Source organism: Trachypithecus francoisi, unplaced genomic scaffold (assembly GCF_009764315.1).
Source record: "Trachypithecus francoisi isolate TF-2019V2 unplaced genomic scaffold, Tfra_2.0 Lachesis_group9, whole genome shotgun sequence".
Classification (NCBI taxonomy): domain Eukaryota; kingdom Metazoa; phylum Chordata; class Mammalia; order Primates; family Cercopithecidae; genus Trachypithecus; species Trachypithecus francoisi.
This window is the reverse complement of record NW_022681474.1, coordinates 19,233,449-19,256,614: the sequence shown is the minus strand read 5'-3', so window position 1 is coordinate 19,256,614 and position 23,166 is coordinate 19,233,449. Positions and strand designations below refer to the sequence as shown.

The 23,166-nt window shown below is 40.2% G+C and overlaps 1 protein-coding gene across 1 annotated transcript in view; it reads left to right on the top strand.

Moving 5' to 3' along the window:
• The window catches only part of CUBN (cubilin), a 332,666-nt gene that overhangs the window by 201,329 nt on the left and 108,171 nt on the right, over positions 1-23,166 (top strand). Inside the window, 6 exon segments of the mRNA XM_033208657.1 lie at positions 5,848-5,958; positions 7,345-7,473; positions 8,892-9,024; positions 16,609-16,814; positions 17,700-17,884; positions 19,058-19,250. Coding sequence (XP_033064548.1) covers positions 5,848-5,958; positions 7,345-7,473; positions 8,892-9,024; positions 16,609-16,814; positions 17,700-17,884; positions 19,058-19,250 — 957 coding nt within the window.

Below are 23,166 nucleotides of genomic sequence, written 5' to 3'. Positions count from 1 at the left end.
TTGTTTCCTGACTTTTTAATGATTGCCATTCTAACTGGTGTGAGATAGTATCTCATTGCGGTTTTGATTTGCATTTCTCTGATGGCGAGTGATGATGAGCATTTTTTCATGTGTCTGTTGGCTGTATGCATGTCTTCTTTTGAGAAATGTCTGTTCATATCCTTTGCCCACTTTTTGATGGGGTTGTTTGTTTTTTTCTTGTATATTTGTTTGAGTTATTTGTAGATTCTGGATATTAGCCCTTTGTCAGATGAGTAGATGGCAAAAATTTTCTCCCATTCTGTAGGTTGCCTGTTCACTCTGATGGTAGTTTCTTTTGCTGTGCAGAAGCTCCTTAGTTTAATTAGATCCCATTTATCAATTTTTGCTTTTGCTGCCGTTGCTTTTGGTGTTTTAGACATGAAGTCCTTGCCCATGCCCATGTCCTGAATGGTATTACCTAGGTTTTCTTCTAGGGTTTTTATGGTTTTAGGTCTAACATTGAAGTCTCTAATCCATCTTGAATTAATCTTCGTATAAGGAGTAAGGAAAGGATCCAGTTTCAGCTTTCTACTTACGGCTAGCCAATTTTCCCAGCACCATTTATTAAATAGGGAATCCTTTCCCCATTTCTTGTTTCTCTCAGGTTTGTCAAAGATCAGATGTCTGTAGATGTGTGGTATTATTTCTGAGGACTCTGTTCTGTTCCATGGTCTATATCTCTGTTTTGGTACCAGTACCATGCTGTTTTGGTTACTGTAGACTTGTAATATAGTTTGAAGTCAGGTAGCGTGACGCCTCCAGCTTTGTCCTTTTGACTTAGGATTGTCTTGGCAATGCGGGCTCTTTTTTTGGTTCCATATGAACTTTAAAGCAGTTTTTTCCAATTCTGTGAAGAAAGTCATTGGTAGCTTGATGGGGATGGCATTGAATCTATAAATAACCTTGGGCAGTATGGCCATTTTCACGATATTGATTCTTCCTATCCATGAGCATGGTATGTTCTTCCATTTGTTTGTGTCCTCTTTGATTTCACTGAGCAGTGGTTTGTAGTTCTCCTTGAAGAGGTCCTTTACATCCCTTGTAAGTTGGATTCCTAGGTATTTTATTCTCTTTGAAGCAATTGTGAATGGAAGTTCATTCATGATTTGGCTCTCTGTTTGTCTGTTACTGGTGTATAAGAATGCTTGTGATTTTTGCACATTGATTTTGTATCCTGAGACTTTGCTGAAGTTGCTTCTCAGCTTAAGTAGATTTTGGAATGAGACGATGGCATTTTCTAAATATACAATCATGTCATCTGCAAGCAGAGACAATTTGACTTCCTCTCTTTCTATTTGAATACACTTTGTTTCTCTCTCTTGCCTGATTGCCCTAGCCAGAACTTCCAACACGATGTTGAATAGGAGTGGTGAGAGAGGGCATCCCTGTCTTGTGCCAGTTTTCAAAGGGAATTTTTCCAGTTTTTGCCCATTCAGTATATTAGCTGTGGGTTTGTCATAAATAGCTCTTATTATTTTGAGGTACGTTCCATCAATACCGAATTTATTGAGCGTTTTTAGCAGGAAGAGCTGTTGAATTTTGTCAAAAGCCTTTTCTGCATCTATTGAGATAATCATGTGGTTCTTGTCTTTGGTTCTGTTTATATGCTGGATTACGTTTATTGATTTGCATATGTTGAACCAGCCTTGCATCCCAGGGATGAAGCCCACTTGATCATGGTGGATAAGCTTTTTGATGTGCTGCTGAATCCAATTTGCCAGTATTTTATTGAGGATTTTTGCATCGATGTTCATCAGTGATATTGGTCTAAAATTCTCTTTTTTTGTTGTGTCTCTGCCAGGCTTTGGTATCAGGATGATTTGGCCTCATAAAATGAGTTAGGGAGGATTCCCTCTTTTTCTATTATTGGAATAGTTTCAGAAGGAATGGTACCAGCTCCTCCTTGTACCTCTGGTAGAATTCAGCTGTGAATCCATCTGGTCCTGGACTTTTTTTGGTGGGTAGGCTATTAATTATTGCCTCAATTTCAGAGCCTGCTATTGGTCTATTCAGGGATTCAACTTCTTCCTGGTTTAGTCTTGGAAGACTGTAAGTGTCCAGGAAATTTTCCATTTCTTCTAGATTTTCTAGTTTATTTGCGTAGAGGTGTTTATAGAATTCTCTGATGGTAGTTTGTATTTCTGTGGGGTCTGTGGTGATATCCCCTTTATCATTTTTTATTGCGTCTATTTGATTCCTCTCTCTTTTCTTCTTTAGTAGTCTTGCTAGCGGTCTGTCAATTTTGTTGATCTTTTCAAAAAACCAACTCCTGGATTCATTGATTTTTTGGAGGGTTTTTTGTGTCTCTATCTCCTTCAGTTCTGCTCTGATCTTAGTTATTTCTTGCCTTCTGCTAGCTTTTGAATGTGTTTGCTCTTGCCTCTCTAGTTCTTTTAATTGTGATGTTAGAGTGTCAATTTTAGATCTTTCCAGCTTTCTCTTGTGGGCATTTAGTGCTATAAATTTCCCTCTACACACTGCTTTAAATGTGTCCCAGAGATTCCGGTATGTTGTATCTTTGTTCTCATTGGTTTCAAAGAACATCTTTATTTCTGCCTTCATTTCGTTATGTACCCAGTAGTCATTCAGGAGCAGGTTGTTTAGTGTCCATGTAGTTGAGCGGTTTTGATTGAGTTTCTTAGTCCTGAGTTCTAGTTTGATTGCACTGTGGTCTGAGAGACAGTTTGTTATAATTTCTGTTCTTGTACATTTGCTGAGGAGTGCTTTACTTCCAATTATGTGGTCAATTTTGGAATAAGTGCGATGTGGTGCTGAGAAGAATGTATATTCTGTTGATTTGGGGTGGAGAGTTCTATAGATGTCTATTAGGTCCGCTTGGTGCAGAGATGAGTTCAATTCCTGGATATCCTTGTTAACTTTCTGTCTCGTTGATCTGTCTAATGTTGACAGTGGAGTGTTGAAGTCTCCCATTATTATTGTATGGGAGTCTAAGTCTCTTTGTAAGTTTCTAAGGACTTGCTTTATGAATCTGGGTGCTCCTGTATTGGTGCATATATATTTAGGAGAGTTAGCTCTTCCTGTTGAATTGATCCCTTTACCATTATGTAATGGCCTTCTTTGTCTTTTTTGATCTTTGATGGTTTAAAGTCTGTTTTATCAGAGACTAGGACTGCAACCCCTGCTTTTTTTTGTTCTCCATTTGCTTGGTAGATCTTCCTCCATCCCTTTATTTTGAGCCTATGTATGTCTCTGCATGTGAGATGGGTCTCCTGAATACAGCAGACTGATGGGTCTTGACTCTTTATCCAGTTTGCCAGTCTGTGTCTTTTAATTGGACCATTTAGTCCATTTACATTTAAGGTTAATATTGTTATGTGTGAACTTGATCCTGCCATTATGATATTAACTGGTTATTTTGCTCGTTAGTTGATGCAGTTTCTTCCTAGCCTCGATGGTCTTTCCATTTTGGCATGTTTTTGCAATGGCTGGTACCGGTTGTTCCTTTCCATGTTTAGGGCTTCTTTCAGGGTCTCTTGTAAGGCAGGCCTGGTGGTGACAAATCTCTAAGCATTTGCTTATCTGTAAAGGATTTTATTTCTCCTTCACTTATGAAACTTAGTTTGGCTGGATATGAAATTCTGGGTTGAAAATTCTTTTCTTTAAGAATGTTGAATATTGGCCCCCACTCTCTTCTGGCTTGTAGAGTTTCTGCCGAGAGATCTGCTGTTAGTCTGATGGGCTTCCCTTTGTGGGTAACCCGACCTTTCTCTCTGGCTGCCCTTAAGATTCTTTCCTTCATTTCAGCTTTGGTGAATCTGGCAATTATGTGTCTTGGAGTTGCTCTTCTTGAGGAGTATCTTTGTGGCGTTCTCTGTATTTCCTGAATTTGAATGTTGGCCTGCCCTACTGGGTTGGGGAAGTTCTCCTGGATGATATCCTGAAGAGTATTTTCCAACTTGGTTCCATTTTCCCCCTCACTTTCAGGCACCCCAATCAGATGTAGATTTGGTCTTTTTACATAATCCCATACTTCTTGCAGGCTTTGTTCATTTGTTTTTCTTCTTTTTTCTTTTGGTTTCTCTTCTCGCTTCATTTCATTCATTTGATCCTCAATCGCTGATACTCTTTCTTCCAGTTGATCGAGTCAGTTACTGAAGCTTGTGCATTTGTCACGTATTTCTCGTGTCATGGTTTTCATCTCTGTCATTTTGTTTATGACCTTCTCTGCATTAATTAGTCTAGCTATCAATTCTTCCACTCTTTTTTCAAGATTTTTAGTTTCTTTGCACTGGGTATGTAATTCCTCCTTTAGCTCTGAGAAGTTTGATGGACTGTTCTTCTCTCATCTCGTCAAAGTCATTCTCTGACCAGCTTTGATCCGTTGCTGGCGATGGGCTGCGCTCCTTTGCAGGGGGAGATGCGCTCTTATTTTTTGAATTTCCAGCTTTTCTGCCCTGCTTTTTCCCCATCTTTGTGGTTTTATCTGCCTCTGGTATTTGATGATGGTGACGTACTGATGGGGTTTTGGTATAGGTGTCCTTCCTGTTTGATAGTTTTCCTTCTAACAGTCAGGACCCTCAGCTGTAGGTCTGTTGGAGATTGCTTGAGGTCCACTCCAGACCCTGTTTGCCTGGGTATCAGCAGCAGAGGTTGCAGAAGATAGAATATTGCTGAACAGCGAGTGTTCCTGTCTGATTCTTACTTTGGAAGCTTCCTCTCAGGGGTGTACTCCACCCTGTGAGGTGTGGGGTGTCAGACTGCCCCTAGTGGGGGATGTCTCCCAGTTAGGCTACTCAGGGGTCAGGGACCCACTTGAGCAGGCAGTCTGTCCCTTCTCAGATCTCAACCTTGGTGTTGGGAGATCCACTGCTCTCTTCAAAGCTGTCAGACAGAGTCGTTTGCGTCTGCAGAGGTTCCTGCTGCTTTTGTTGTTGTTGTTGTTAACTGTGCCCTGTCCCCAGAGGTGGAGTCTACAGAGACAGGCAGGTTTCCTTGAGCTGCTGTGAGCTCCCCCCAGTTCGAGCTTCCCAGTGGCTTTGTTTACCTACTTAAGCCTCAGCAATGGCGGGCGCCCCTCCCCCAGCCTCGCTGCTGCCTTGCTGTTAGATGGCAGACTGCTGTGTTAGCAATGAGGAAGGCTCCGTGGGCGTGGGACCCTCCCAGCCAGGTGTGGGATATATTCTCCTGGTGTGCCTGTTTGCTTAAAGTGCAGTATTGGGGTGGGAGTCACCTGATTTTCCAGGTGTTGTGTGTCTCAGTTCCCCTGGCTAGGAAAACGGATTTCCTTCCCCCTTGCGCTTCCCAGGTGAGGCGATGCCTCGCCCTGCTTCAGCTCTCGCTGGTCGGGCTGCAGCAGCTGACCAGCACCGATTGTCCGGCACTCCCTAGTGAGGTGACCCCAGTACCTCAGTTGAAAATGCAGAAATCACCGGTCTTCTGTATCACTCGCGCTGGGAGTTGGAAACTGGAGCTGTTTCTATTCGGCCATCTTGCTCCGTCCCCTGAAAAATTTTTATTTTTAATGTTTGTGAATACATAGTAGATGTATAAGGTTATGGGATACCTGAGATGTTTGGATGTAGGCATGCAGTGTAAAATAATCCCATCGTGGAGAATGGGGTCTCCATCCCTTCAAGCATTTATCCTTTGTGTTACAAATAATCCAATTATACTCTTTTAATTATTTTTAAATGTACAGTAAGTTATTACTGACTACAGTTACCCTGTTGTGCTATCAGATAGGTCTTACTCATTCCTTCTATTTTTTAGACTCATTAACCATCCCCACCTCCCCGTCTTGCCCCATCTTCCTGTATGTTTTATTTGCCAGTACTGTATTAGAGAATCTTCTCTTTTTTCTTCCAGTAAATCATATCACCCTCTCTTTTACCCACTTTGAACTTGAAAGAAGCACAACGTGCACACGTGACTTTGTAGAAATTTTGGACGGCAACCATGAAGACGCACCCCTCCGAGGTAACTCGGCGCTCGCTCATGTACATCTGTGGTCTTGGCTGTGCTTTATTTATAGATCTACATATTTATAGGCTGCCGTTCTAGGTTAGAATGTTTCCAATAAATGGAAAGAGCAACCTAAGCCAAGTACAGATGATTAGAGGGTAAGAAAGTAGGCTTGAATGTGGGGTTCAGGGAACTCAGCCTATTGATTAATATATTCAAATGTGTGAATAGTTTGTGTATATGTTTTAAAAGATTTAAAAATTGCAGCTGCTTTAAAGAGCAGTGGAATGCAGCCCATCCCATCATTACAGAGCATTCTGTCCGAAATTTCTTGTTAATATTTGACCAAGTTCTTACATTCAAATGGAGCATGTTTCTTTCAGCTTGTCCTTAGTGGAAGCAAAAAAAACCAAAACCCCACTTAATTAGTTAATGAATTAATTCTATTAAAAACCTATCATTTGTTTGTTAGACCTCCCAATAAAATTAAAGAGTGCCACTGTCTAGTTTCTGAAATATTCTCAGGCAAAAAAACAAAACAAAATAAAACAAAAACCACCTCAGGCCATTTAAGCTTTCTCCATAAACTTCCTAATTTTTGGATTTTGTTGTAAAAACTTCTCATCCTGCACTAGAAGACAAGGTCTGTCAGGGAGGAGACTGTTTTGCCTGTTGCCTAATTCCCAGTGCCCAGGACAGTGTCTGAGACCAACGTGAGCAAGCAATGAACTCTCCACACCCTATCCACACCTCTCACAGCATCGCCTGAGGTCTTTGTTAGTAAGCATTTGACAAGGATAAGGATATATTATTTAACAAACTGTTACATCGCAATACCTTGTGCTGAGTATTGTTCTCAGTATGTTAGAAATAATAAGTCAATCCTTTTAACCTTATGAGATAGGTTTTATTATTTTCAATATGCCCCTTTTCTCCAAGTGGGGAAACTGAGGCACCAAGCACTTAAGTAACTTGCCTAGGATCACACAGCTAGCAAATGACTGAGCCAGGAGCTAAATCCAGGTAGCCTGGCTCCAGCATCCACACTTTTCTGTGCTACAACATATTGAATATTAGGGCACGTATTTTTACCGGTCCAACTGGGCTGGAGATTTTTGCTTTAGGTACATGTGTCCCTTGGTTGTCTAAGTTTTTCCTCTGGTCCTATTGTTCTTGATCATGTTTGTAAATCACCTCTCCTATGTATAGCTCCTATATATAGTTTATTTTAAGTGATCGGGTATTGTCTCAAACACTGACCCTGAGTGAAGTGGTTCTCCTAGTGGCAATTTCTTCCCTTTGTTTTGGTCTCTTGTAATTCTAGTAAAGATGTGTTTCCTAGAAATAGCAGCCTCTGCCATGTCGTCGTTCATTCTCCTTGTTGTTATCTTCATTATCTAGGCCGTTACTGTGGCACTGACATGCCCCATCCTATCACATCCTTCAGCAGCGCCCTGACGCTGAGGTTCGTCTCTGATTCTAGCTTGAGTGCTGGGGGTTTCCATGCTATGGTCACTGCATCAGTGTCGGGTAAGAAACCTTAGCACCTGGCTCCAGCGGTTAACAGGGATGTGGTAGAAACTCTTGGTTTGTTATTTGGGACTCTTTGACCTTCGTAGTTGGGAGCTAATTTCCTGAGATCACCTCTGGACCAAATCTTACCTTCTTCCCAATTAAGTGAACCTGTTGTCAATTCTAACAATAATAAACTCTGGAAGTGTGGAGGATTGGTTGGAAATGTGGCTGTCTTTTCAGCTACACCCCATGCTCTCAGATGACTTGATGTTCTTTTGTTTTGTTTTGTTTTTGAGATGGAGTCTCACTCTGTCGTCCAGGCTGGAGTGCAATGGCACAGTCTTGGCTCACTGCAACCTCCACCTCCTGGGTTCAAGTGATTCTCCTGCCTCAGTCTCCTGAGTAGCTGGGATTACAGGCACTTGCCACCACACCTAACTAATTTTTGAATTTTTTGTTTCCCTATGTTGGTCAGACTGGTCTCGAACTCCTGACCTCGTGATCTGCCAGCCTCGGCCTCCCAAAGTGCTGGGATTACAGGTGTGAGCCACTGCGCTCACCCTGGTGTTCTTTTTGGCTTGTTTTTTTTTTTTTTTTGAGACGGAGTTTCACTCTGTCGCCCAGGCTGGAGTGCAGTGGCCGGATCTCTGCTCACTGCAAGCTCCGCCTCCCGGGTTTACGCCATTCTCCTGCCTCAGCCTCCCGAGTAGCTGGGACTACAGGCGCCTGCACCTCGCCTGGCTAGTTTTTTTTTGTATTTTTTAGTAGAGACGGGGTTTCACCGTGTTAGCCAGGATGGTCTCGATCTCCTGACCTCGTGATCCGCCCGTCTCGGCCTCCCAAAGTGCTGGGATTACAGGCTTGAGCCACCGCGCCCGGCCCTTTTTGGCTTGTTAAGGTAGCCCCGACCTGGGGAGGAGAGGAACGGGGAGCCGCCCAGAACTGGGTTTCTTAGCCTGTTAGCCAGGAGAGTGCTGCTGGTCACTGCCATCTTCCTTGTTATTAGCAGTTAAAAGCTACAGAACACCTAGAAGATGGTGTGTGCATTTCGGTGCTCTACTGAGAGGGAAAAGCAAGCATGCTGCCTTGGGTTCTAGGCCAGGGTTGAATAGAATCCTGGTCACAAAAGTCAAGTGGCTGTAGGATAGTAAACAAGTCTTTTATTCTTCAAAGTTACCGTTCACAGGTAGAAAAGGCTTTGAGAAAAGACATTGCAGAAATTCCTTCTAATCCACCACACTGCTTGGCCCTTGGTCTTCAGTTTGCAGAATCATTCCCTCCTTATTTTATATGACATGAATGTTTTAAAATGCGAGATGGACATATTGTCTATTCTTTTACATTGATATGGCTCTAGCGTTCTGTCTCCTTTATTTTATAGTGTCTGATGCAGTCTTTGCTGTGATACTCACTTTATTTCTGTTTTCTTCCAGCTTGTGGTGGAACGTTCTACGTGGCTGAAGGCATCTTCAACAGCCCTGGCTACCCAGACGTTTATCCCCCTAATGTGGAATGTGTCTGGAACATAGTCAGTTCCCCTGGCAACCGACTCCAGCTGTCTTTTATGTAAATCCTTTTTATGGTATATTGTTTCAGTGCTAATGAATCTGTAGGAAAGAAGTCCTGGTGCTAATAGGATAGGCAACTTAACAGTGTACGTGAAATTTAGGAAGTATTTTTCCAAATTTCCTCTATTTCAGTCATAATTTGAGTTATAAATGGCATGAAGATTCTGTCAACCATGGTTCTTGAGTCCTGTCTAACATTCCCAAAAGAACATTCTTGAGTCCTTGGTGAATGAATCTGTGGCCCATTCACGTTCAGAGTACAGGAATCTTATCTTTTTGTTGGAATTAGACACATTTAGGTCCTTCCAGAGAATCACTAGTATTGTTTATTCCAGCAGAGCCCTCCCATCTCAATTAAGCATTCTTTACGCTTATATCTTATCCCCACCTCAATCCACCTTTCCTTCTATTTCTATCAGAAGAATGGTTTTGGGGCCAGTGCGGTCACTCATGCCTGTAATCTCAGCACTTTCGGAGGCTGAGGCAGGCAGATCACTTGAGGTCAAGAGTTCGAGACCAGCCTGGCCAACATGGCAAAACCCCGCCGCTACTAAAAATACAAAAATTAGCCGGGAGTGGTGGTAGGCACCTGTAATCCCAGCTGCTTGGGAGGCTGAGGTGGGAGAACCCCCTGAACTTGGGAGGTGGAGGTTGCAGTGAGCCGAGACTGAGCCACTGCACTCCAGCCTGGGCAACAGAGTGAGACTCCATCTTGAAAAAAAAAGAAAAAAGAATGGTTTTGGAAGTTTTTTGACTTCCAAACTTAAACGTACTTAAACTTTAAACTTAATTTTTTAGAGTACTTTCATATTCCTCATTGCACTATAACACTTTTTGAACAGGGACTATAAATATGGAATTAGTAGTAGGATCCTATAACATTCTGAGTGGTCTTAGATTAAATTAGACAGCAACAATAATATCTCTTAGAGTAGATGTAAAAAGCACACATTTTAATCAACTAATAGAGAGGTATATGTGACATGTCACGTGATAATGGATGCTTATTGTATGTTGAGAGATAAGATCTTGGAATTTAAATTGCCATTTTGAATTAGAAGTTATTTACCAGTCTATGTTACATATTACTAGGCTGTGGTTGGGATTGCTAATTCTGTTTTGAAGAGAATATAAGTAACTTATTGTTGAGAGAGGAGGATTGTTTTGAGGACCCTGGCCTGTTTATTTAAAAGTCTTACTTTTCTTCTAAGACTTGCTAATCTGTGCATCTGGAACTGATTAAAAATATGGGACAACCATCCTATTTGTGGACCAAGTTCAAACATCTCAAGTTGCTTTTTTTAAATCCATCAGTCAGACAGAGCCTCTTCAGGGTACAAGTGGCCTTGTGTTAAGACAAAGACACCCTCTGCGTGCCGAAAGGCAATGCAAGTTTAAGCTGCCTCACAGGAAGGAGGTTTTGGTTTGCCTTTTTTTTTTTTGGAGACACAGTCTGGCTTTGTTGCCCAGGCTGGAGTACAGTGAAATGATCTCAGCTCACTGTAACCTCTGCCTCCCGGGTTTAAGCTATTCTCCTGCCTCAGCCTCCTGAGTAGCTGGGATTACAGGCACATGCCACCATGCCAATCTAGTTTTTATATTTTTAGTAGTGATGGGACTTCACTACGTTGGCCAGGCTGGTCTCGAACTCCTGACCTCAAGTAATTCACCCACCTTGGCCTCCCAAAGTGCTGGGATTACAGGCGTGAGCCACCACACCTGGCCTGGTTTGTCTTCGTCTTCACTAACAGCACAGAATTCTGGATGGGAAGAAATCTATATACTTTATAATCTTTACCGGACATATATTTATTCCTTTACTCAACAGATATTTATTAAGCTCCTAATATGTGCTAGGCATGTAGTTGGCTCATGCTACTCTCCTATGAGGTGCTTTCTATATATTGATCGATAAAACATCATCATTGTCCTTAGAATAAAATTCAAAGCCCTTCGCACAGCTTTAGAAGGCTTATCAGAATTGCCACATAAAATGATTTTTTTTGGTCTTTTCCTCTGTGTCTCTACCACATTCACGTTGTTGACCGCTCTCATTCAGTGGTTGCCAGGACCTGAGCTAGGTGTTCAAGACAGATAAGATTTCGGGTCTTGACAAATTACTCATAAACCAACATTAAGAAGCTGTTTAATTAAATTCATTTTATTTCTGTGGGATAATAATAACAAGTTTCTATAAACAAATTTATAATAATTTCAAATTTCTAGAACTGTGAAGATAAAGAAGATGTCAAATTTAAAATGCATACCACACAGCTGGTGCTTAGCAAATGTTCAGGGACTTAATTCTCTCAATCTTTACCATTTCTGAAGCATCTTCTGTGATGGTTCACAAATAAATCCAAATGGGCAGCACTAGGCTCTCCTTCCAGAGGGTAGGAGATTACACACACAGAAAGCAAGTTTCATCTATTTTAGTGCTTAATAGACATTACATTTTAATTGCCATATAGAAAATCGTAATGCCTCAGCTATTTCCTTTCTTGCCTGTAAGAAGTTAATTTTGATTACTCTGAGTTACTAGCTTGAGTTTTATTTTTAAAATGGATTTTTTAGACTGCAAGATGCCTCTTTTTTTGCAGTTGATTAATGAGAAGGCAAGGCCTGTGAGTTATTTCTTCCCTGGTCTAAATTCTATCCAGATGGGTGCTTGGAAACATTACCCTGGGGTGTGTGAGAGCATACGAGAAGCATATGTATCACATCAAGTTCTAAAACATGGGGCTGGGATTGTGGTGAAACCGAGCAGGGAAGAGGACTGGAGAAATTATGGTTGAATCTGCAACAAAAAGGAACAGGGAGAAACAAAACCTAAAAAGGAGTTTTTTTGTAAAACATATATTTAACCATTTATTACCCATAATATGACTAACAATGTGAAATATGCTAAAACTGTTTTCTTCTGCTTCTCAGAACGCAGAAAGGGAAGAAAGGGAGATCATTTTCCTCAGAAGGTAAATTACATGCAGCTGCCTCTAAAATCTTTCTATTCAAAGTGCAGTGCAATCTTTCTGACCAGTTAGTCCACCCCTGTGGTTTGGTAGGCAGGGAATTGACAGAAATTGTATTTTATGCTTGCAGAGTGCTTTTAGAAAGTGATTGGTCTCGGTTCAAGAATCAAAATGAGATAATAAGAAACAGTGATTGTACTATTTTTGTTCCACATCCTACATTTACTAACAGATCTAAGCCAAAGGGTAGAATTGCTTATAAAATGTAGCAGCCTAAAGCAAAGACTTCCAAGAATAATCAAGCTTTTTTAAAGTTTAATTTAATCCTTATAGGTATTTCCCTACCACCATGTCCAATGGAATGTCTTTTCTGCCATCTAGCACTGGATTACACTAGTCAAGTACATAGAAAAGACCTTCACTTCGTAATCTTCTGGAGCATTGGACAGAATGCTAATGTGCATGTTGATCACCTAGGATCTTGCTGAAATTCACTTTCTCACTGAGTTGGTTGGTGGGGCCAGATTCCTTGTTTCAAACAAGCTCTCCGGTGATGCTGATGTTGCTGGACTATGCAATGCACTTTGAATAGAAAGATTTTAGAGGCAACTGCATGTAATTTACTTTCTGAGGAAAATGATCTCCCTTTCTTCCCTTTCTGCGTTCTGAGAAGCAGAAGAAAACAATTTTAGCATAATTCACATTGTTGATCAATTATGGGTAATAAAATTGAGCCTGAATGTATGCACCAAACTTGGCAGTCATCCCAAAGATGGATTTAGACCAATTCTTTGAAAAAAAAAAAAAAAAGATTGAAGATACAAATATTGTGTTATAAAGCATCAGATTGTCAAAGGAGACAAATGTGTGGTTTGCTTTGCCTAATGTGGATATATCCTGATTTCAATGATCAATTATAGCTTGCTGTAAAAGTTCCATCCAGAGTAGTCCAGATGGTCTATACTGTAGTGACCCACCTTGGTGGGATTGTGAGAGCCACCAGCTTACCACCAGGCTTACTGATTTGGTTAGAGACCTACCAATGCTAGTATCTGGCTTGAGAGGAGGGTAGAGCAGAGCTGACCAGTTACTTCACCCCTGTGGTCTGGTAGGCAGGGAATGACCAGAGATGTACCTGGTATATTGACTAGTGGTAGGGCTTGAGGTGGCCAGAGCCTTCAGGCTGGTTATCTCTAACCATTCTCCTCCATTAGCTGAGATAGAGCCCCAGGGGAGCACTATACTTAGCATAAAGTAAAATCTTGCAGTGGATAATGTTGAGCGTTACTGGAAAGATACACATGACAGAGAAGTACATTTTCCCTTTCCTTTCCTTTCCCTTCCCCTTCCCTTCCCTTCCCTTCCCTTCCCTTCCCTTCCCTTCCCTTCCCTTCCTTTCCTTTCCTTTCTCCTTCCCTTCCTTTCCCCTTCCCTTCCCTTCCTTTACCCTTCCCTTCCCTTTCCTTCCCTTCCTTTCCTTTCCGCTTCCCTTCCCTTCCCTTCCTTTCGTTTCCTTTCGTTTCCTTTCCTTTCCTTTCCTTTCTCCTTCCCTTCCTTTCCCTTCCCCTTTCCTTCCTTTCCCCTTCCCTTCCCTTCCTTTATCTTTCCCTTCGCTTCCCTTCCCCTTCCCTTCCTTTCCCTTCCCCTTCCCTTCCTTTACCTTCCCCTTCCCTTCCTTCCCCTTCCCCTTCCCCTTTCCCTTTCCCTTTCCCTTTCCCTTTCCCTTCCCTTCCCTTCCCTCCCCTTTTTCCTTTCCCCTTTCCCCTTTCCCCTCTCCTGTTTGAGTTCATGCTTTCATTTATTTGGGGTATAAACCTAGAATTGAAATTGCTGGTTCATATGATAATACTATGTTTAACTTTTTGAGGAACCACCAAACTTTTCTATAGGGATGCACTATTTTACATTCCCATTAGTAATGCATAAGAGTTCTAATTTCTCCATATCCTCATCAACACTTCTTATTTTCCATTTTTAAATAATAGTCTTCCTAGTGGGTTTGCAGTGTTATCTCATTGTGGTTTTGATTTGCATTTCTCTAATGACTAATAATGTGGAAAGTCTTTTCATGTTTTTATTGACCATTTATAAATCTTTGGAGAAATGCCTATTCAGTTTCTTTGCCATTTTAATTGAGTTATTTGTTTTTTAATTTTCGAGTTGCAGGAGTTATTTTATATTCAGGATACTAACTTGGTCATGAGTTTTTATTTTCTTTGGGTAGATACTTAGGGGTGGAATTTCTGGGCATTAACTGGATGTGCATTTAATTTTATAAGAAACTCCCAAATAATTATTCAAAGTGGCTATATCACTATGCAGTCCCACCAGGAATATATAAGACTTCAGTTGCTCTGCATGCTTGTCAACAATTGATCTTGTCAGTCTTTTAATTTTAGCCCTTATGATGGGTGTGGAATGATATCTGACTGTGGTATTTAAGTTGCGTCGCTGTGATGAGTAGTCATATAGAGTACTTTTCACCTTCTCGGTAGCCATTTTCTTGTCTTCTTTTTTTTTTTTTTTTTTTTTTTGAGACGGAGTCCCGCTCTGCCGCCCAGGCTGGAGTGCTGTGGCCGGATCTCAGCTCACTGCAACCTCCGCCTCCCGGGTTTACGCCATTCTCCTGTCTCAGCCTCCTGAGCAGCTGGGACTACAGGCGCCCGCCACCTCGCCCGGCTAATTTTTTTTGTATTTTTTTAGTAGAGACGGGGTTTCACCGTGTTAGCCAGGATGGTCTCGATCTCCTGACCTCGTGATCCGCCCGTCTCGGCCTCCCAAAGTGCTGGGATTACAGGCTTGAGCCACCGCGCCCGGCCTCTTGTCTTCTTTTATGAATATCTCTTCAAGCCCTTTGTCCGCTTTTAATTTGGTTGTTTGTTTTTTCATTATCTGTAGGAATTCCTTTTATATTTCAACTATGAGTCCCTTGCTAGATAAATGCTTTACAATTATCTCCCGTTTCCCCACCCCGGTCTGTAACTTGCCTTTTCATTTTTTTAAATATATATATTTTTTTCTAGAGAGGATCTCACTGTGTCACATAGGCTGGAGTGAAATGGCACGATCACCCCTCACTTCAGCCTCTATCTCCCAGGCTTAAGCAATCTTCCTGCCTCAGCCTCCCAAGTAGCTGCGATTATAGGCACAGGCCACCACATAGCTACATTTTATTTTTTGTAGAGAGGGGGTCTCACTGTGTTGCTCAGGCTAGTCTCAAACTCCTGGGCTCAAGTGATCCTGTCACCTCAGCCTCTCAAAGTGCTGAGATTTTGGTTGCGAGCCACCACGTGCAGCCTATTTATTTTCTTATTCATGTCTTTAATGAAATGTTTATGAATTCAAATTTATTAATTTTTATCTTATAGTTAGTGCTTTTTGCATTCTGTGTAAGAAATGTTTGCCCATCCCAAGGTCAAAAGATTTTTCTCCATGTTTTCTTCTAGGATATTTATGTTTCTAGCCTTTATATTTACATCCTTAAGAAATATTAGATTAGTTTCTGGGTATGAAGATAGGCAGAAATAGAGGTTCTTTTTTCCGTTTCTTTCTGTAAGGATATCCGTTATTGCAGCACCATTTGTTAAAATGACTTTTCCCCTTGATTTGTCTTGGCACCGTGGATTGAATTGGATTGACTATGCATTTGTGGGCCCCTTCTGGAAAGTCTTTCCTATTCCGTTCATCCATTTGTCTACTCTTTCACCAATACCACTTTATCTTGAGTAGCTCATGTTTTTAAGCAGTAAGGCCAAGTTTTGAAAGTATTCACGTAGCACCTACATGTTCCCAACTCTTTATATATGTTCCCTATGAACATCATATGAGGTAGGTACTATTTCCTATCTTCAAATCCCCATCACATCACAGTTGCAGAGTACAAGACAAGTTGAATAGGTCACATTCAAGCACTAGCCTGTGTTGTTACAAATCCCATAATTTTGCTGCCTCTCCAGAAATTAAGTACATCCGCCTTTGCAGGGCATTTAAGTGCCACCTAAATGATCCCGTCATATTGCCCCAGTTACATGTTTTAATGGTTTCTGTTTTTATTATTTACTTTCAGCCAACTCACACCTTGTCTTAATGGTTTCTTAGAGGTACTCAGTGTTTTAAACAAATCAGTTATCTCTTGCAGGTTCTGAATATGTCCGGCCCTTCTCTGCACATGTGCCTTGGTGGCATGATTCTTTGCACACCATCTATACTCCTTATATCCAGCTAACATGTGTATTTCCATCTCAAAAAATCTTCCCAACAAGCTATTGCAGAGCCCCACAATCAGATGTGATGCCTCTGCTTTGCAAGTCTTAAACACCACTTTATAGCTCTGATGGCACTCACGCTATTCTGCCTTATATATATTCTTGCCTGGTTTTGCCCACTAGGAATAAAACTCCTTGCTGGAAGTATATTCATTATCTTTGTAGCTATTGAATATGCATTTCAACAAATCCGAGTGAAATAAATTTTTTGAGACAGCGACATACTTTTGTGATCAAAGTTAAATAAAGTTTAAAAAAGTGAACAGGTTAATCTAGCATGTGATCCAGGAGAATCCCAAAGTCTGTTCTCTCAATTTAATCCCTATAAATATTTTTTCCCCAAATCAGATCTTTCCAGTTGGAAGACTCTCAGGACTGCAGCAGAGATTTTGTGGAGATCCGTGAAGGAAATGCCACGGGTCACTTGGTGGGACGATACTGTGGAAACTCCTTCCCTCTCAATTATTCTTCCATCACTGGACATACCCTGTGGGTCAGATTTATCTCGGATGGTTCTGGCAGCGGCACGGGCTTCCAGGCCACATTTATGAAGAGTAAGTTGTTTCTATTTTAGAGATAGCTTACAAAATACGTCTTACAAAGTACAAATAATGATTTTCTCAGTAATACATTAAGCAAGAACAATCCTAAACTCTCCACTATTTTCCTACATTGTCTTTGTGAATTATCTTATAACATATTAGAAAAACTAAATTATATGTGAATGGCTCAATAAGGGCAAGGGAGAGCACTCTCAAAGGTTCTATTGTTCTTTTTTAAGCTCTAATTTCTACCTAATGTTTAATTAGTTTTTTTCACGATATTGTGGTAAAGTCTTGTAATATATTATAGTTTGGGTTTGGTATATTTATATCAAGTATGTTTCATTTGATTTCATAAACTCTATATTCTTCACATTTAAGACATTTAGTATTACTTTGGGATTGGCTTAAGTGCTCAAATATAACAATAGGATATTCTTTTAATAATATAAGATGTTAAATATTTTTATTCTCTAGCTCAATTTTTCCATTATTGGCTATTTCATATGTGATTTCAAACTATCAGTTTTTCTTGTAAATTTTTTAAATGCTCCATTTTTTTGAAAAACAAAGTAAAATAGATAAACCATAATTAGAGAGTGGGGCTGCTTACCCCACCTTCCCATGTCCCCAAGTTTCCTAGGGTTCTGGGAACCGCTTTTCACTTGGAAAGTTGTGGCTTCTTTTCACACCATGCAACGTTTTAAGGACCTTTACTTAGGAAGTAATAGATAGCCCAGAAACCAAAAAGGAAGCAGTATTTCTTTCAATAGTCAGAAAAGAAATCACAGTCGATTAAAAGTCCATCCTTTTCAACACCCTTTGCTTTTGTTTTTTTCATTTGATTAAAGAGCAATTCTAAGTGGGTCTGATTTACTACTCTGTCTTCCCTCCTAGTATTTGGCAATGATAATATTGTGGGAACTCATGGGAAAGTCGCCTCTCCTTTCTGGCCTGAAAACTACCCACATAACTCCAATTACCAATGGACAGTAAATGTGAATGCATCTCACGTTGTCCATGGCCGAATCTTGGAGATGGACATAGAAGAAATACAAAGCTGCTATTATGACAAATTAAGGGTGAGTTTCCACGTGCGATCAATGTTCATAAATATTGATGAATTGCTTTTGATAAAAATACATCCAAGGTAACATCTATTCAAGCATTTGCAAATCATGCGGGATAGTCTGCTCTAAATCATGATTAGAGCAGACTGCCTCTAGATTACATGGACAAAGGCAGTTTCAGTATTGTATTGATTCTTTTCCATTTCATATCTAAGGGGTTTTTTAGGATTATTATTATTTTCCTATTGAGCTTTCTCTAAGAATGCATGTGTATCCTAAATAAGTATTTATTCTGTCTTCTTCCCACTGTCCTCTTTGTTTTTATGTTTGAATATTAAAAGTTTTAAGGATCATACAAAAATAAATATAAATGGGAAAATTTGCTATCCAGACACTGGCTACTGTATCAATTCCAGAAACACAATCAGATTCATACAGGCTATGACCCCACCTTATTCATCTTGGATTCTTGGTCATGAATCCAACCCAGTACCTGCTGGATATCCAATGTGTATGGGAATGGCTATTACATAATTTGTTTGGTAGAGGATTTTATAATAACTGTTAATATGAATTTGTCCTGAGCTATTTAAAAATTCTCACAAAATATACCTCAAAATAGGTCATTTGAGATTTTAAAACCAAAAGCAGGAGATTTATTAAGTGCTTTGAGCTTGTGAGCCCTGCAAGTTTTGGTTATTTTGTTGTCATGAATTCTTGTTTCCTTCTGTGGAAATATGGACTCCTTTAGGGTACCTGTTCACTTTCTCTCATTAAAGCTTTTCTCTTCTTGTTATTTTCCCTTCTTTCTTCCTAATTCCTCCCTTTAAAGCCCTAAAGCACATTTATTAAGTACTGTTGTTAGGCAGCCATCCTGGTTCCTATTTTTCCATCCACAGATTTTACTGTAAATCATCTTATGAGTGATTCCCACAGTGCATGTTTATTAATATAATTCTGCAACAAAGATGCAAATGTTTTCAAAACATTAAATTACCTTCAATAATATTTTATATTCTCTGTCAGTATCTGTTTTAAGCTAAAATAAAATGTTTACTCATTTGTCATTTTTTGGGGTTATAACATTGTAATAATATAAGGCATCTTTTTTATTTTATCTTTTTATGAAGAAAAATGTACATGATCGCCTAAATACAACGCTCTATTATCTGTTTTTATGTGCAGATCTATGATGGGCCTAGCATTCACGCCCGCCTAATTGGAGCTTACTGTGGTACCCAGACTGAATCTTTCAGCTCCACCGGAAATTCTTTGACATTTCATTTTTACTCTGACTCTTCAATCTCAGGGAAGGGATTCCTTCTGGAGTGGTTTGCCGTGGATGCACCTGATGGTGTTTTACCTACCATTGCTCCAGGTGTGTTTACTAATAAATGAAGTTCTTTTTAGGACTGAGATGTGCAGGCCACTGTTTCAAAGGGTCCTATCATAACAGGGGCCAGATATAAAAAATAAGAAGTGCAGCCCCAAAGCCCTTCCACCTTATGTTCAGATGTTATTTTAAATTCATAAACACTACCTTTTGTAAAAATTATACATTTCTTTCTAAAAAATGCAGGTTTCCCATTAGGTTGTTTATATTATAATAATTAGGGGCTTGATATCCATAAGATCGTCTACTTACAATTTCTAGAGACCACTTTAGAAATCCCTGAAAATTTGATTTGCAGATACTACACATGTACATTAACACACACACACAATCAGTGAGTTAAGGATCAACTCATAAAAGTAACTATTTTTCCTCTGCATTTTATTTCAAATGTACTTTCAGAAATGCTTCAGTGTCTCCTTAGCTAGTTGTAAATTTTCATGTTTCAAAGTAAAATGGGCCTAAATTTTAAACTTTTATTTTACTGTTTTACATTTCTAATCTCCTCAGTGAAAGTAATATTGAGCTAGCATTGTTTGGGGAGACTTTTTTTCTTGAAAATTATTTAAATGAGGCTGGGCCTGGTGGCTTGCACCTGTAATCCCAGCACTTTTGGAGGCCAAAGTCGACGGATCACTTGTGGTCAGGAGATCAAGACTAGCCTGGCCAACATGGCAAAACCCCATCTCTACTAAAAATACAAAAATTAGCTGGGCGTGGTGGAGTGCATCTGTAGCCTCAGCTACTCGGGAGGCTGAGACATGAGAATTGCTTGAACCGGGAGGCAGAGATTGTAGTGATCTGAGAACATGCCACTGTGCTCCAGCCCGGGTGACAGAGTGAGACTCCGTCTCAAAAAGAAGAGAAGAGAAGAGAAAAGAAAAGAAAAGACATTTATTTAAATGAATTTGAGTGTTTCTTATGGATTTGAGGATTGACATAGAAGAAATTCATCAGATATTTCTTGGAGGATATTCTAAGTCCTTGAATACTTGATTGGAGCACAGAATCAGGGTATCTCATTGAAGAATATTCAAACTCTGAACGTGTTCTATGACTTAAAAGATTAGCCTGTTTTCTTCTAACTTCTTATATCGGCAGAATAATGAAGATAATTTGTACTTATATTTATTTAATATCCGTTAGTATTTCATTCTGAAATGTTGTTCTTACCTCTCTAATAAGGTGCTTTCATGATATTGAATACGAATCTCTTCCTTAAAATATTGATCTGTTTAAAAGCAAAGAACCATCAGCAAGGTTGACAAATGCAATTTAGAGGCAACATTTAATTCTGGATGGATATATCCAGAGCTCTTAGAAATAAACTTGAGTTGGCCGGGCGCGGTGGCTCAAGCCTGTAATCCCAGCACTTTGGGAGGCCGAGACGGGCGGATCACGAGGTCAGGAGATTGAGACCATCCTGGCTAACATGGTGAAACCCCATCTCTACTAAAAAAGAATACAAAATCTAGCCGGGCGTGGTGGCGGGCGCCTGTAGTTCCAGCTACTCGGGAGGCTGAGGCAGGAGAATGGCATAAACCCGGGAGGTGGAGCTTGCAGTGAGCTGAGATCCGGCCACTGCACTCCAGCCTGGGTGACAGAGCGAGACTCTGTCTCAAAAAAAAAAAAAAAAAAAAAAAGAAATAAACTTGAGTTAAGCTTTCTTTCATATTTACAAACCTCAAGATAGAAAAGGAATTACTTACTTGTGTAAAATATTATACCAATAAATTTTCTTCTAATATTTTATTATGAAATTCCATAATTATATGATGTAAGTGGACAGGTGAGTAAGAGAGCCATAAACCTTATTTTCCTTAGTCAAGAAGAAAAAGGAAAAAGGAAAGTAAGAGGTCAAGAGAATTTTAGAGTTTACTAATTATCTAGATGGTATAAGTGATTATCTTGTAATGATACCACACTGTGAAAGTTTCATTAAAACTAAAAAACCTTAATGTTTTGAAATATATCAACTTATTGAGTATTGTCCTATCAGCATTTCTTTTTTTTCTTTTTTCTTTTTTTTTTTTTTTTTTTTTGAGATGGAGTCTCACTCTATCACCCAGGCTGGAGTGCAGTGGCCTGATCTCAACTCACTGCAAGCTCTGCCTTCCGGGTTCATGCCATTCTCCTGCCTCCGCCTCCAGAGTAGCTGGGACTACAGGCGCTCGCCGCCATGCCTGGCTAGTTTTTTGTATTTTTAGTAGAGATGGGGTTTCACCGTGTTAGCCAGGATGGTCTCGATCTCCTGACCTCGTGATCCGCCCGCCTGGGCCTCCCAAAGTGCTAGAGTTACAGGCATGAGTCACCGCGTCTGGCCTGTCCTATGAGCATTTCTTATACACACATATATTTAATTTAAATCAACACATATTTATTGAGAATTTATTATGGATACACTGAGGAGACTAAGAAAGGAAACTGAGATACAATCTCTACTCTCCAGGAGCTTCAAAGTAATGGGAACCAGGCGTAATGACTCATACCTGTAATGCCAGCTCTTTGGGAGGCTAAGGCAGGAAGCTTGCTTGAAGCCCAGGAGTTTGAGAGCTGCCTGGGCAACAGAGGGAGAATCCATCTCTACAAAAGATTCAAAAAGTTAGGTAGGCATGGTGGTGCATGCCTGTAGTCCCAGCTACTCGGGAGGCAGAGGCAGGGGAATTGCCTGAGCCTAGAAGTTCAGCACTGCTCATGAGCAGTGATTATGACACTGAACTCCCGTGAGACCCTGTCTTAAATCAATGAATAGTAAAAATAAATAATAAATAAAAGAGATTGGGAAATAAAAAGCACTCGTGTCAGTTAAATAATGGTATCGTAATTAAATGGGTAAATGGCAAAGCAAGTGGTACCAGTAGCAAATAAGCAAGGGAAGGAAAATGAGCTTACTGTGGACAAGGGTCAACTGAAGGAAATTCAATGTGTCAAGTAGGAAAAGCAGTTGGTGTATCAGTCAGGAAAAACTCAGCCATATGGCGGTAACAAAGAATTTCAAACTCTTAGATGCTGAAAACAACAGGTCTTCTTCTACATGTTCCTCTTGTGTTAACTGGGTGCCTCTCATCATCCATCACTTCCTAACTCAGGCTGTTGGAGCTCCCATTGTCTGCGACATTGCCTGAGACCATGGCAAGAGGCAAAAGAGCCCTTGGATGTCTCGCTTTAAAAGTGCTCAGTGTAAAGTAACACATGCCTTTTGCTCATAGTTCATTGACCAAAACTGGTCAAATGGCCTCTCCCAGCTGTTTGCAGAATGCAGTTCTACCATGTGTTTGGAAGTGGAGACAAAGGAAATATCTGGCAAACAGCACTAATGACCCACAGTCATTATAACCACATTTTATAAATTCAAGATAAGAAATATTTCACATAGAGGAAAACCTTGAAATTTGAAGATACTGGATAACATTCAGCATTCAGATTTTCCACGTGAAATTGCTTTAAAAAAATCTGTAGCCTACATAGTAATAGGATAACGAAATCAGGACCTAGTTCTACAATGTTTTATATTCACTTCATGTTGGCCTTGATAAGATGCAAACATATTATGGTATAAAAGTCATAAACTTCTGAAATGGTGAAGAATAGACCTCTGAAATCTATTCCTCCATAAAAGTGATGGCAAAAAAAAATTGTTAAAATCAACTTTTTGAGAACTCTGGAAATAGACCAAAGCCTTACAATCTGAGGCATATTTATTCAAGAAAAATCACAGAATCTCAGTAAGAGTCATTTTTGTGGCATTCTCTTCCTATTGCCATCTCTCTCTCCTCCTAGCTTTGTAGTAGCCTCATGACCACAGTAGCTGTGAAAATGAGCAGCTTTAATAGCCGTGGGTGGTGGGGCAGCAGAGGTCCAGAAAACAGCCTGTATCTGCAGCACTGCCCTTATTCCAGTT